At 38.3% G+C, this 14,797-nt stretch overlaps 1 protein-coding gene across 1 annotated transcript; it reads left to right on the top strand.

Moving 5' to 3' along the window:
* The first annotated feature begins 6,364 nt into the window (after positions 1-6,364).
* On the top strand, positions 6,365-14,797 carry LOC103049027 (vomeronasal type-2 receptor 26-like). Its single transcript, XM_088142487.1, has 6 exons — positions 6,365-6,522; positions 8,269-8,557; positions 9,414-10,259; positions 11,361-11,588; positions 13,244-13,370; positions 13,896-14,797. The coding sequence occupies exons 1-6, from the start codon at positions 6,365-6,367 to the stop codon at positions 14,795-14,797; spliced, it is 2,550 nt and encodes an 849-aa protein (XP_087998613.1).

The following is a 14,797-nucleotide window of genomic DNA, read 5'->3' as shown; positions in this document are numbered from 1 at the left end:
TCTGGTCGAATTATCCCATGTTTAATTTTAACTGAAAATCTGAGAAGTTAAGAGGGCATGATCCTCTTTACGTATGCAGTTTAGAATAGATTATGAAAAGAAATTGAGTTGATTCAAGTTTTTGATTAAGGCTCAATCTGAAATATCCACACACACACAAACACACACACACAGTCTTACACAGACACTGTTCATGTATTTCCCATAGCTCATTGCAGGAAAGCATGAAAATACATGGTTCTGCATCACTTTTTGAAATGATGAGATTTTTTTATAAAAAAAGGAGTAGTGGAATCTCCTCTAGAGGACATTAACTCTGCCAGGTTTCAGATCAAGAGCTTCAATGGCCTTAGTGAACAACATATTTGAAGCATTAACCAAAGATACTAGGGATGAGGGATAATACATCACCAATTTGACCTGAAATGAACTTCAGTTGTACCGAAAAGATTCAGCAACCCTTCTAATCCCAATTTTAATTTATTTTTCTGGAGTCCTAGTCTTTAAGGCTATGCTGCAATCAAGATTTGAAGGGAAAAGGGTGATTGGGAGCACACATGAGTGCACAAATGGTTCTCTCTCTCTCATTCTCTCTCTCTCATACTGTTATATGCTATCAGATTTATTCCTGTTAATTTTGCACTTGCATTCAGATTGTGAGGAGTATGAGAAGTGGGTGGCAATGCAGATCAAGTGAAGACAGTTTTGGAGGCTGCAAAGCATTTCAGACAAACTCCACTGTAGATATCTATTGAGCACACTAATCTTGATAGCTTTACTCCCACTGTTGTCACATATGATTTGTAAATCTGACATGAAACTTTGCATTATTGATAATCCCCTCCCTATTCAACACAACTATTTCCAATCTGGTGACCTCATTGTTGGTTGCATTACTTCTGTTACCTTCATGCCTACAGACCTAGTTACCTTCTGTGAAGATCCCCATTCATGTATTGGTGAACCAATGTAAGAAATTAGTTTTCTTTTCAAGAATGCAAATTTAATTCATATTCTGAGATAGTCCTAGTCTACACACCAGTGTGAGTTACCATGTTGCAAATATAATCTCTCCAGTACAGATACATACATGATCATGACTGGGGCTTCTAAATGAGATCAGGTGGAACTGTTTCTGCATGTATTTCTATCATTAAGAAATAAACTAATATTCAATAGTTGAAGATTTTGAAATTCTTCCAGCACATAGAATGATGATATCTTAACTCACTGACAGAATTTGATCACAATAATAGAAACATTCAGTGAAAATACCAGCACTTTGTAAGTATGGAAAAAAGGAAAAAAGAAAAGAAAATGAAATGAAAATATTCCATATTTTTATAAGATGAACTGAAAAGTTGTAAAATTTGTATAGTTGTAAGTATGTTTTTATAGTCCATGTTTTGTAATAACATTCATTTTCTCATAAATATCCCTGCTACTACTGTGTTATTACTGATAGAAAACAATATTGCAACAACTTTATGCTTGTTACCATTAAATGCCATCTTTTTGCTAGGAAAACATTTGGATTTTTATTAATCCAATTTGTGTTTATATTGCCTGTTAAAATAATGCAAGGAACTAAAAACATATTTATTCATTAATGTTTATTGTTCCATAAACTCCCTAGACACTGACATTGATTAATTCAGTTGTAAAATGCTTTCATATGGCAAATGTCTTCAAGCATTTCCACCCTACAAAGCCTTTTAAACCAGATTGGAGCCAATCTTTAATCATTTCATCTGCTTTCCTCAAAATACCAAGAGCACCCTGGGAAAACCGTAAGCCAAACAGTTTCCTCTCCTAAGAAACAGCATGAAATTTCAAAACCTCTTCAGCTATCATAACTGCTGGAAATTCAAAGAATTCCTGTTGCAGAATCAGGAAACAGCATGAGCCAGAAAAATGTGGACTCAGCCCTTTAAAGAAGCTGATGTCCTGAGTACTAAGGACCAACTGAGAATCAATTTTCAATAGTATCCATTGAGTGACATTCTGAAAGCACAATTGTTTTTCATAAGATATAGGATATATATAGATTACATATAATTCCTACTGCATAGCCAGTACATTTTTTCAGCATATTTTGGCTTTGCTATTTGCTGTGAAGGAGATCAATGAAAATGTTCAGTTGAAATTGTCAGCTTGGGTTTCAATTTCTCAGAGAACTACAATGGAAGATAAACTATAATCTTGTTACCCATTTGTACACAAGAGCAATAATGTCATTCCTCCAATTGTCAGGTACCAATGCAGTTTTCACACACATATTAAACAAGTTACACAGCCACTCCATATGCAAACTATATCCATTTTAACATATATCTAGTTACCTGAATTTTTTTAACATTTCACAGCATTTACGACTGCCCTTTCATCCATGTTTTTTCCCTGGAATCTAACATTTATAGCATTTGTTTCAGTTCCATTCTTTGTCATATCTCCATCATTTCCTTAAAAATATTTGAAATATTCCTAGCGTTCCTTAATTTCAGTTTAATCCCAAATCATTTTTTCCTTTTTATTATTTCATTATTTTCACTGTGCTGGAATTTCTACATCCTCTTCCAAAAACCAATATATTATTTCCACCAACACTTCCCAGCATCTGTTTCTTTCCATTTTAATCTTAACCCATTCCTCTCTACATATTATACAAAATATTTATTTCATGGTCAAATATTTTGGCAAGACTCTCTTCTGTGCATTTTTCATCACCCATAAATTTTTACTTAATAATTCCTCCAAGCATCATTTTTGTTACTACCCATTAGTATAACTACACACACTTCTGTGCTGCTCAGTATAATTCTTTTCATTCTCTTCCAAGCAGTTTCCACATCCTTTTGTGTTACATCTGCTTTAAATGTATTATTTGGATGTGGGGGAGGGAATAATCCAATTTGTAAAACTGGATTGCTTGGCTGAATGTTTTTACACTCATAATTATTCTAAGGTCTCAGCTAAATATCAGGGAAAATCATATTGAAAAATAAGAATAGTAGAATGCCCCTTTTCACTTTTGTTCTATCATTCTGACCTCTGATTTAAAATTTGTATTATTTTGGATTGAATGTTTCTGTGAAGTCTTCACAGCCTTACCACCGTTTCACCACAGTGAACATTCAGAAATTTCTAGTTAATTAACAGTGGCAAGCAATATTAATTTATGCAGACAACATTCTGTTGTGACACTCCCCATGGTTTACGGAGGAGTTGAGGGTGCTGAAGAGGGTTAAGAGATGTCTAGAGCGCCACTGGAGGAAGACACAGACCGAATCTGACCGAACACATGTTAGAGACGCTATTAAGGCCTACATCGTGGCGATAAGGGCGGCGAAGCGCCAATACTTCTCCACCCTTATTGTGTCTGCAGAGTGCCGCCCGGCGGTCCTGTTTGGAATCACCAGGTCTCTCCTTGGTAAGGGGGATGTGGTGGTTCATTTGCAGGGCCGCACGGAGGAATTTGCAGAGCACCTGCAGGATAAAATCGCTCGGATTCATTCCAAGTTGGACTCTGAACGTGGTGCAGGGTCTGGGGAGATACCAGGGGATCGTTTTTGCCTAGTTATCTGGGAACGGTTTGATCCTGTCATTCCTGAGGAAGTGGACAGGATCCTCCGGACTGTGAGGGCCACCACTTGTCATCTGGACCCATGCCCCTCCTGGCTGGTGAAAGCAGCTCAGGAGGGGACATGTGGTTGGATCCAGGTGATGGTTAATGCATCCTTGCAGGAGGGAGTGTTTCCAGAGCCTTTTAAAGAGGCGTTGGTGCACCCCCTCCTCAAGAAGCCCTCCCTGGATCCTACTGTACTGGACAACATTCGTCCAGTCTCCCACCTCCCTTTCTTGGGGAAGGTGGTTGAGAAGGTGGTGGCTTCGCAACTCCAAAGGGTCCTGGAGGAAACGGATTATCTGGACCCTTATCAGTCAGGCTTCAGGCCCGGCTATGGAACGGAAACGGCATTGGTCGCACTTATGGATGATCTCTGGCGGGAGCAGGATGGTAATAGTGTGACCATCCTTGCTCTCCTTGATCTCTCAGAGGCGTTCAATACCATCGACCACGGTATCCTATTGGGACGGCTCAGGGATATGGGGGTGGGCGGCACAGTTTTGTGCTGGTTCTCCTCCTTTCTCCGGGGTCGATCTCAATTGGTGGTGATAGAGAGTGAGAGATCCCATCCTCGGCCCCTCCTTTGTGGGGTGCCACAGGGTTCGGTTCTCTCCGCGCCTTTTCAACATCTATATGAAACTGCTGGGTGAGATCATCCGTCATCATGGGATGAGGTATCATCAGTATGGTGATGATACTCAACTATATATCTCCATCCCTGGTGAGGTAAGTGATGCCATGACCACTCTCTCACAGTGCCTGGAGGCTGTGAGAGTCTGGATGGGGAACAACAGGCTCCAGCTGAACCCTGGCAAGATGGAGTGGCTGTGGGTCAATGGCTCCTCTGTATCCAGGACGTTGTCATCGTTGGTCTTGGATGAGGTGGCACTGCCCCAGACAGACCCAGTGCATAATTTGGGGGTCCTCCTGGACTCACAGCTCCTGCTCAAAGAGCAGGTGGCAGCCGTGGCCAGGAGGGCTTTTGCACAGCTTCGGGTTGTGCACAGTTACGCCCTTTCCTGGATCGGGATGCCCTGCGAACAGTCACTCATGCCCTTGTTGTCTCCCAGATAGACTACTGCAATGCGCTCTACATGGGGCTACCCTTGAAGAGTATCCGGAAGCTTCAGCTGGTCCAGAATGCAGCCGCGCGAGCAATTTTTGGGGCCCGAAGAAGGACCCATATAACAGGTTTGCTCCATGAGCTGCATTGGGTGCCAGTTTGGTTCCAGGTCCAATTCAAGGTGTTGGTTATTTGGGGCCAGATTACCTGAAGGACCACCTCGCCCGCACGATTTCAACCCGTCCCACCCGATCTCACAGAGAGGGCATGCTCCGGATCCCCATGGTAAAAGAACTTCGATTAGCGGGGTCCAGAAGGTGGGCCTTCTCTGCTGTAGCCCCCGCCCTTTGGAACATCTTGCTCCCGGAGGTGAGACAGGCCCCCTCACTCCAGACCTTTCGAAGGGATTTGAAGACCTGGCTCTGCCATCTGGCCTGGGGCAGGGAGGGAGGATATCAGAAATGGGGTTGGCTGGCCCCTTAGTGGCCTGGTGTGGCCTCTACCAGCCTCTTGGATTTTTTAGCCTTTTTATCTTTCTAAGTTTGGTTTTTATAACTTTTAATTTATGTATTTCTCATTTTAGTTTGTTGTTAGCCGCCCAGAGTCCCCCGTTGTGGGGAGATGGGCGGGGACAAGTCCATTAAATTAATTAATTAATTAATTAAATAAATAAATAAATAAATAAATATGGGTGTCATGAAACCACAGAATACACAGAGAGAAGCAAGCGGCAGAAAGCAAACTGATATATGAGAGAAAGTGAGAATCACAATTTAAAAAACACACTAGGGTTCTCTGAAGGCATTCAGGTAGAGGCATCAAGGTCAGAGTACTTCCTGGGAGACAAGATACATTCCTTCATGCCTTGCTCTGTAGCATACTTGACAACTTACTGTGACCCTCCCCCCCCTACAAAAAAGTTTCCATTCTCTATAAAATGAATGACTTGTTTTTAAACACACATGCACACACAAAGGAGTATCATTAATGTTGAGCCTCCACATGCATGGCTTTTGCTCTGAAATTGTCCTGACACCATTTTAAGTGGACAGTCACCTTTGGAAATTCTAGCTTAATACTCAGAATGTTCATGTCTTTGCAGATGAAACAACATTTCCCAGCACCCATGTTCCTTGAAATATATATATTTTTTTATTTTCTTCCACATTCTATTGATTTCTATCAAATTGGCTCATTCAAAACTGACACATCCTTTGTTGTTGTATTAACCTGCTAGCAAAGATGTCTATGTAGGTGAGAAAACACATTCTTCACATATCACAGAGAAATTGAAATCTAAAGACAATTCTTCCCACCATATATAATTATCAAAAATACTGTTATTAATTTGGCCTGTCATTAAAGCCTCTTTGGCAAACTTATACCCAATAAGGACTGAGACCTTCTGAATAATGTAAATATTCCCTGGATATCTTCATCTGTAGCTTGAGTCTAAGAACTGATTAAGTCCTGTCAAGTTCATTCCTGATAATTTGAATTCAAGGTTTTATATAATTGTGAATAGTGTGAGGGTGGGATGGTAATGCCGACCGTGCTAGCATATTGTTGGAGACTCTAAACCATTATCAGACAAACTCTGCTATAGAAGTAGACTTGGCACAATGACCTTGATAATCTTACTCCTGATTTATTGTCATATAATTTGGAAATGTGACATGAGAAATTGCATTATTGGTGATCCTCTCCCTATTCCTCACAGCTATTTCCAACCTGGTGATCTCATCATTGGTGGCATTACCTCTCTTATGTTTATGCCTACAGAACTAGATAACTTCCTGGAAGATCCCCATCTTTCATTTCTTGGTGAAGCTGTGTAAGTGTCCCCACTCCCACTGCATGGTATACAGGATCCCAGATTGTATTTGAATAATCCTACACATACCAAATTTAGTTATAGTGACAAAAATGTTTTCCAGTTCAAATGTTTCAGCTCTGACTAATTTCCTTGGAGTTCTGAAAGGAATTACAATTTAACTTACTTCAATTTACTAATTGAAGATGAAGAGATCCTGACAGTATGTCACAAAAATGCCATTTTTCAGTGAACCAACATTTTAAAGCATGATAAAAGAGAAAAAGGATCTCAAAACAACCCATGTTTGTACAGGAATATTTCTAGGATATACTGAAATTTTAATGTATTTTTATATTTGTAACTATTATTTTCTTTTTACAATCCTTGTTTTGCTTATAACCTTGATTTATTTTCCCTTAATAAATTCAATAATCCATTCTTCTTATGACTAGGTCAGCTCACTAATAATATACAGTACTGTTACTATGTTATGATTGTTCAGATTAGAAGGTCATCTTTAAATCTTTGCTAAAATTGAAGAGCATTTTAACACATTGCGTTATTTGTATTTTCTGTTCAAATACTTTACAAGGTTAATCACATGCCACAGTTGGTTCATTGTCACAGGCATGAGATGGGAGGCTATATAAACTTAATAAATAAATAAATAAATAAATAAATAAATAAATAAATAAATAAATGTTTACACTATAGTTGAATAAACAAAAGCTAACTTTTCTCTATATACAGACATTGATTAATCCAACAGTAACACTGTTCTTTATGTAAAGTTTTTTTTTTTACTTTGTTTCCTTTCTCTGAAAGTTTACAGACCAAATTGAAACCAACTTTCAATCTGTTGGCATCAAAATGCTGAAACAGGAGCAGATAACATGGGGCAATCAATTCACCCTCTAGCTGAACACTGATACCCCTTCAGCTGTCACAATCCCTGCAATCACAAAAACCTCTGGCAGATAGCCAGAAAATGACCTAAGCAAAAAAAAAAAAAAGGAGAAAGCCATCTAAGTTTTCTGCCTGATGTTCATGCAGTTGTTGTTCAGTTGTTAAGTCGTGTCCGACTCTTCGTGACCCCATGAACTGTATTGCGCCAGGCCTTCCTGTCCTTCGCTGCCTCCCTGAGTTTGCTCAGTTTCATGCTCATTGCTTCAGTGATGCTATCTAACCATCTCATCCTCTGCCGTCCTCTTCTCCTTTTGCCTTCAATCTTTCCCAGCATCAGGGTCTTTTCCAAAGAGATCTCTCGTCACATTAGGTGACCAAAGTATCTGAGCTTGAGCTTCATTATTAATCCTTCCAATGAGCAGTCAGGGTTAATTTCCTTTAAGATTGACTGGTTTGACCTCCTAGCAGTCCAGGGCACTCTTAAGAGTCTTCCCCAGCACCACAGTTCAAAGGCATCAGTTCTTCGGCGCTCAGCCTTCTGTTCATGCAGACAGGCATATAATTTTTACTTATTCAGTTTCATTTCATACCAGGCTTTCAATTTCATCCAGTTTATTTATTATAGCCAATAATTAAGAAAAACAAAACAAAATCAAGCACACATGAAGAAGTGACAGACTATTCTACCAAGAATTAATTCTGGATCAGTCCATAATAGCACAAATTGAATGATGTATATTGAAGTAGCATGATGTATGGAATGTTGTTTTAAAAACATGTTTTAATGGACCACATTTGTGGCAATGTTTTCTGTTAGATACAGCATGTTCTTTTTATCACATACCATTGTCATTGCAGAGTCCAGACTAAGTTTTATCAGCATATTTTGGCTTTGATATTTGCTGTGAAGGAGATCAATGAAAACCCTCAGATCTTGCCCAATGTCACCTTGGGCTTCAATATTTTTGACAGCTATGACAGAAGAAGGACTTACCATGCCACACTGGAACTTTTTTCACCTCTGAAGAGACTGATCCCAAACTATAAGTGTGGCATCCAGAACAACCTGGTCTCTGTCATTGGGGCTCTTTATTCTGAAACCTCCATTGACATGGCAGATATCTTGAGAATCCACAAACTACCACAGGTAGGATGTGTGGTGAGCCATGAGATCTTATGAACTCATCCAGATTTTTCTGAACTTTTTACAACTGTGTAAGTTGGAAACATGCTAGTATGTGCTTGAGACATACCTAGTTTAGATTAATTAATAAAGTATATAAAGCCAATTTATTAAAGCTTGAGGCAGTGTGGATAGTGAATTTGGTTTTATAGAGTCATTGTAAGGCTCTTATGAAAGGATCATGATATTTAGAAAAGTGCCCCAATGAAATTAGAAAAAAAGAACAATTGCTTAATAGCTAGGGATTTTATGGCAACCTTGAATTATTTTGAACTGAAGCAATTTATTGTGCATTGAATCAACAAAAGAAAATAATAAAACACATTCAAAGAAATGTGATATTCAACTAAGGAGAGCTGGAAAGTCATCTTCTGACTCAGTAAGCTTCATCATGCAAAGCTTCTCACTTTCTTTTCTCCAGGTTAGATGACTGAGAGCTGCCCTTGAAGATGATTTTCAATTGAAAACAAGTTAAATTTTAATCAATCAATCAATCAGTTAAGACCTGTATTTCAAGAAATTCTGGAAAACATTATTCTGAGAATACCAATGCACCCAATTTGAAATGCAAGCATATCAGTGAAATGTAATATTATCAATAACACAGCATAAGAATACCTCAAAACTATCCTCCGATGAATAGAAACCAACATTTGTCCTCTTATAAGGCTGCTAAAATAAGTTCTGACACAAACTGAAATTTGCTAGATGCTTGAGGATGACCTGCCAAATTAGGGTTTTAGTACAGCAGTGATTTTAGCAAAGATTTCTTCATTTCTTTCCCTTCTCTAAGCTCCTATTGATTTTCTTATTCCTGTAGTTTATATATGGGTCCCATCCAGAGATGCAGGATCAAAGTGAATCCTTGTCCTTCTATCAGATGGCCCCAGATAAAAATGTTCAGTACCAAGGATTTCTTCAGCTGTTTGTGCACTTCAAGTGGACCTGGGTTGGGATCCTTGTGAGGGAAGATGATGATGGAAGATTTGTGAGGGTGGCCTTTGCAACTTTTCTTCTTCATGGCATTTGCATTGCCTTCTTAAAAAGAATTAAACCATTTTACATCAGTAGCTTATTCAAGGATCTGGAGTGGCTAGTAGAAACATTTTATGTCTCTATGAACAGTAAAGCCAATGCAGTAATTGTCTATGAAAGAACTCTTCTGCATCTGAGGTTGTTGCTGTACCTTTCTAAAATGGAACTAGTGTCTATGGAGCCGAAAGGTAAAGTGTGGGTCATGCCCACCCAAATGGATCTTGCATCTGTGTTTTACCAAAGGAGCTGGGATATTCAAGACATCCATGGTGCCCTGTCCTTTTCAGTTTATTCCAATGAAGTTCCAGGATTTCAGCAATTTGTGCAGGTGAGGGGCCATTTCTTATCAAAAGAAGATGGCTTCATCAAAGATGTGTGGGTGCATGCATTTGACTGTGCATTTCCCAATCCCGTGGTGAATGAGAAAGATCGTGACATTTGCACTATGCGGGAGAAACTGGAGAACCTTCCTGGGTCTTTTTTTGAAATGAGGATGACTGGGCATAGCTATAATATATACAATGCAGTGTATGTTGTAGCCCATGCTTTACATGCTATGAAGACTGAACAAAAGCACAATGGGATACTGAAAGGAGGGAAACTGAATATTCAGGAGCAACAGCCATGGCAGGTACTGAACGTTTATGCCTTTTTCTCTCTCTACATACAAATCTGCATGCATATACAATTTACTATTTTTTATGCAAATCACAGTAAACGAAGAAATGAAGCAATGAGACATGACACATCTGAGGTATATAGGTAAATCTAGTTTACACCAACCATTTCATTCCATAATTTTCTACCCTTCAAACCATCCTAGCTTCCACCCAGCCCCATGCACTGTTTCATGCATTTTTTGTTGTTCTTTAACTCTCCTTAGCTCTCTCTTTTTAAATTCCCATCAACTTTCTCCATGGATTTCTCACTCTTCCCTTCCTCTCACTCCATTCACTCTTGCTTAATAAATATGATCTATAATTCAATTCTCATTTATTCTCAATCTGTCAAATTATTTCTATTTTCTTGTTTTGTGCTGGTATTTAATCCGTGTTCATTCAGCACCCTTCATTCTTGACTCTTTTTCATCTTTCAGCTTGTAGCTTTAGTTCTCGAAAGGCAGATACAGAAGTTGTTAATCTGCGAGGAAAGAAAGGAGAGAAAACCTTTCTAACAAAGGGATTCAAAAGCACATGGGTTTTAAAAAAAAATAAAGATAAAAGAAAATTGACTCCATAACAACCTCATACATTTTAGAAAACAAGTGTAATCCTACATATTCTATGTTCAATTTGGATGCTTTTTCTTCACGTTTTCAAATAATATTGACTATGGATAATAATATTTGCTAGATAAGAAATATGCCCCCCACCCACATAGACAGGAAACATACTCTCTTTTTTCCCCCAGCTGCTCAATTCAATTGGTTTTATAGTTGGGGTTTTATAGTTGGACAGCACTTTTTAATCATTAGAACATTGTGAACCATGTTGAAATTATTGTTATCATTTTAAATTAAAAAATAAAGAAGAAGGTGTTGCTTCTATGGGAAAATGAGGAGCATGGAGCTTAGTCTGCGAGTACTGGTTGTATAATAGAATTGAAGGGTTGCACCAAATGCTGAAGGCAAGTAGCAAATTTGCAGACATTGCTGCAGCAGTCAATGTGAAAATAGCGTATTCAGTATTGATTTTGTTTTCTTACCAACATTTGTATATTCATTGATGTTCAGCTCCACCAGTTTCTGAAAAGGATCTCATTTAATAACAGTGCTGGGGATAGGATTCTGTTTGATCAGAAGAGGGAATTGATAGTTGGATTTGATATCATAAACTGGGTCACATTCCCGAACCAGTCCTTCCATCGAGTAAAAGTTGGGAAGCTGGATCTCTGGGCTGGTGAAGAGAAAATGTTCACCATTCATGAGGAAGCCATCACCTGGCCCAGAACATTCAACCAAGTAGGTTCTGATTTTTTTGCTTGAAAGCCTGAGATGATATCCAAAAAATAAATCTTTATCATTTAACATAGAAAGAATATTATAGACATATTTTTACAAATAAAATTGTGAGTTTTTAGTTATGACAAGTGCTATTTCAAACAGCCTTCTGAGAGGGGTATTTTAAGAATAAAGCATATTGAAATTTGAAATAAGGTTAAAAAGCAAAGAATTGATTTATTTGAAAAACAACTAATAGCTTAGAAGAACAAAATATAATAAGAATTTTAAAAGGAGTTGACAGGCTGCCAAAATGACTTAGTCCAGATTCAGTGTCAAGCATGCTTGATGAAGCCTCTAGTAGTATAAAATATCATTGGTAGATATTTTAGTTTTGTATTCTGATAATAATGAATGAGGCAAATTGGTTTTATTAAATGTAGAGGGAAAAATATAAATTAAAAATTTTAAACAAGTCATGTTAAAAAAAAGGATTGCTAACAAACTAAATAAAATATATTATTCTAATCATTCTGCTAATTAAAAAGATTATTTCTTCTATAATTAAGAATATACATGGAACTGTAGTACCCTCATGCAAAGTCTGCAGGAATTGAGGGTTGGAAACATTGCTTCCTGAGAGGGTGTTTCCAGTTTATGGCTGTGGGGAGGAGAGAAGAACCCAGTGGCTGCTCTCATAAGGATGCCACAAAATCTGGTTCTCTCTTTCCACTATTTAACTTCTACATAAAGTTAGATTGAAGAATCATCATATCCTGAGAACCAGGTGTTCAGAAGCCTTGGTTTCTGGCTGTTGCTCATGAAGGGCAGATCTTCCTGCACTAATATTCCCCGTACTGATAATAACATCCTGTTACAACTTCATGTTTTAATCTGGCTGGAGAAGACAGTCCTGACCTGAATGGTCAAGGGGGTAGATGTTCCATCTTGGAAATGTGCTGATCCAGGTTTTGGTTTTGGCATTAGTTGTGAACCCAGGGCAAGGAAGGAAGAAACTGTAATGTAGAAAACTCTGTTGGAAACCAGAGGCACTGTTCCACAAATAATTGGGTGTGATGCTTTGTTTCTAAAGTTGGGCTCACAGGACAGGCTGCCACTGCACTTTCTTTCAAAGTTTGTGATCTCTTTTGGGTATAACTCATTTTAGCTCTATTGCCTTCATCTATATACCACCCTCTTGTCAAATTATTTATTTATTTTTCAAATTTATATACATATGCCACCCATCTCACTGTACAAGTGACTCTAGATTCTGTTTTTGTTTTTTTGTTTTTTTAAATAAGCCTGGAAAATATTCATTTGTCTTTAATTTTATTTAAAATGTCTGTATTATCCACAGCAAGAGATTAAGTGACTGGGGAAAAAAAAAACAAACCTTCAGTTATTATGAGTCCCACACTGAATTAACTTCAGCATGGTCTGAGCCTAAAATATTTCCCAGTTTAGAAGAAACAAGGTTACTTATACAATTAGTAGAACAGGAAAAAAAATATCTATTCCTGAATAGTTTTGATTATGATGTTGGTAAGAAAAAAACAAGTTCTTACAATTAGCATCCTTGATTTGCCAAATATCAATCAAGATTTTTCAACTTTTTCCCCTCAAATATCTGATTGAATGCTAAAATTTTCCTTCCTATTTCACTTATTGGGCAGACCCTGCCTGTTTCGGTGTGTACAGAGAGCTGCCTCCCTGGTTATTTCAAAAGAAAGCAGGAAGGGAAGCCATTTTGCTGCTATGATTGTCTTCCATGTCCCAAAGAGAAAATTTCAAGCCACAAGGGTAAGAAGCATCATGAACAGAATTAATCTTAACAATACACATTTTACAACACATTGTAAAAACACAACAGGATTCAGCTTGATAACAAAACACATATCATTCTATGCTATGTTTACTTGTTTATTGATCTATTTAGACTTTAGTATACCTCTTTCTATATATTAAAAAAAAAAGTATCTTGATCAAACAGAATGAAGTGATACCAATACAATCCATTATATTTATTTTTAGTGATATTATTTTCAATAATACTGTCTGGAGAATCATGTAGCAAATTGTACCCCATAAAACATGACACAAAAATAGAACAAAATAAAGAAAAAGTTAGACAAAATGTAAGGCACACAGTAATAAGCATGAAAAAGAGTCCCGTTAGAGAAAAAATGGCATTCTAACCACTGCTTAATGAATAATAAATGCAACACTAAAAAGTGACATGGATAGTAGCAGCCTAGGATACCAAGTACATAATAATACAGTGACCATAGAAAATGATTATAGAAGAATTATACACTTATTTTCCAGACATGCATGTTTGTACTAAATGCCCAGAAGAGCAACATCCAAGCATGGACCAAGATTCATGTCTTCCCAAGAAGATATCTTTCTTATCCTATGAAGAACCAATGGGAATAAGTTTAGTCATTCTGGCACTTTTTTTTTCTTTCTGCACAATTGTGGTGCTGGCAACATTTCTGAAGAATCACCATACTCCCATTGTCAAGGCCAATAACCGAAATCTCACTTATGTTCTACTCATCTCCCTTTTCCTCTGCTTCCTTTGCTCACTGCAGTTCCTCATTGCACCAGGCACTATAATATGTCTCCTCCGACAAATTAGCTTTGGCATCATCTTCTCAGTGGCTGTGTCTTCTGTGCTGGCAAAAACCATCACTGTGGTTCTGGCTTTCATGGCCACCAAGCCAGGATCCAGGATGAGGAAATGGGTGGGAAGAGGACTCGCCACCTCCATTGTTCTTTCTTGTTCTCTGATTCAAGCAGGCATCTGTACGGTGTGGCTCTTCACATTTCCACCTTTCCCTGATGTTGACACCCATTCAGAAACTCAGGAAATCATCCTGCAGTGCAATGAAGGCTCAGCTACTATGTTCTACTGTGTCCTGGGCTACTTGGGCTTTCTGGCAGCTGCCAGTTTCACGGTAGCATTTTTCTCCAGGAAGCTCCCCAGCAGTTTCAATGAGGCCAAATGTCTCACCTTCAGCATGCTGATCTTCTGCAGTGTGTGGCTCTCATTTGTTCCGTCCTACCTGAGCACCAAAGGGAAATACATGGTGGCTGTGAAGGTTTTCTCCATTTTGGCTTCTAGTGCTGGGTTGCTGGGCTGCATATATTTCCCCAAATGCTTTGTAATCCTTGTTAGGCCAGAGCTAAACAGTAGAGAACAATTCATTAAGAGAAAAAAATAG

The sequence above is a fragment of the Python bivittatus genome, unplaced genomic scaffold (genome assembly GCF_059951505.1).
Source record: "Python bivittatus isolate LINGU-HERP-01145 unplaced genomic scaffold, Pbiv_v1 ctg000440_np1212, whole genome shotgun sequence".
Classification (NCBI taxonomy): domain Eukaryota; kingdom Metazoa; phylum Chordata; class Lepidosauria; order Squamata; family Pythonidae; genus Python; species Python bivittatus.
The sequence above is the reverse complement of the archived record's forward strand: the minus strand, read 5'-3'. Positions and strand labels throughout refer to the sequence as shown.

What these genes read in the sequence shown, in the direction of transcription:
- LOC103049027 (XM_088142487.1), top strand. Translation starts at nt 6,365, where the DNA reads ATGAGAAATTGCATTATTGGTGATCCTCTCCCTATTCCTCACAGCTAT. An exon ending in TCATTTCTTGGTGAAGCTGT is followed by an intron (nt 6,523 to 8,268) that starts GTAAGTGTCCCC and finishes TTGTCATTGCAG; the next exon opens with AGTCCAGACTAAGTTTTATC. An exon ending in GAATCCACAAACTACCACAG is followed by an intron (nt 8,558 to 9,413) that starts GTAGGATGTGTG and finishes TTATTCCTGTAG; the next exon opens with TTTATATATGGGTCCCATCC.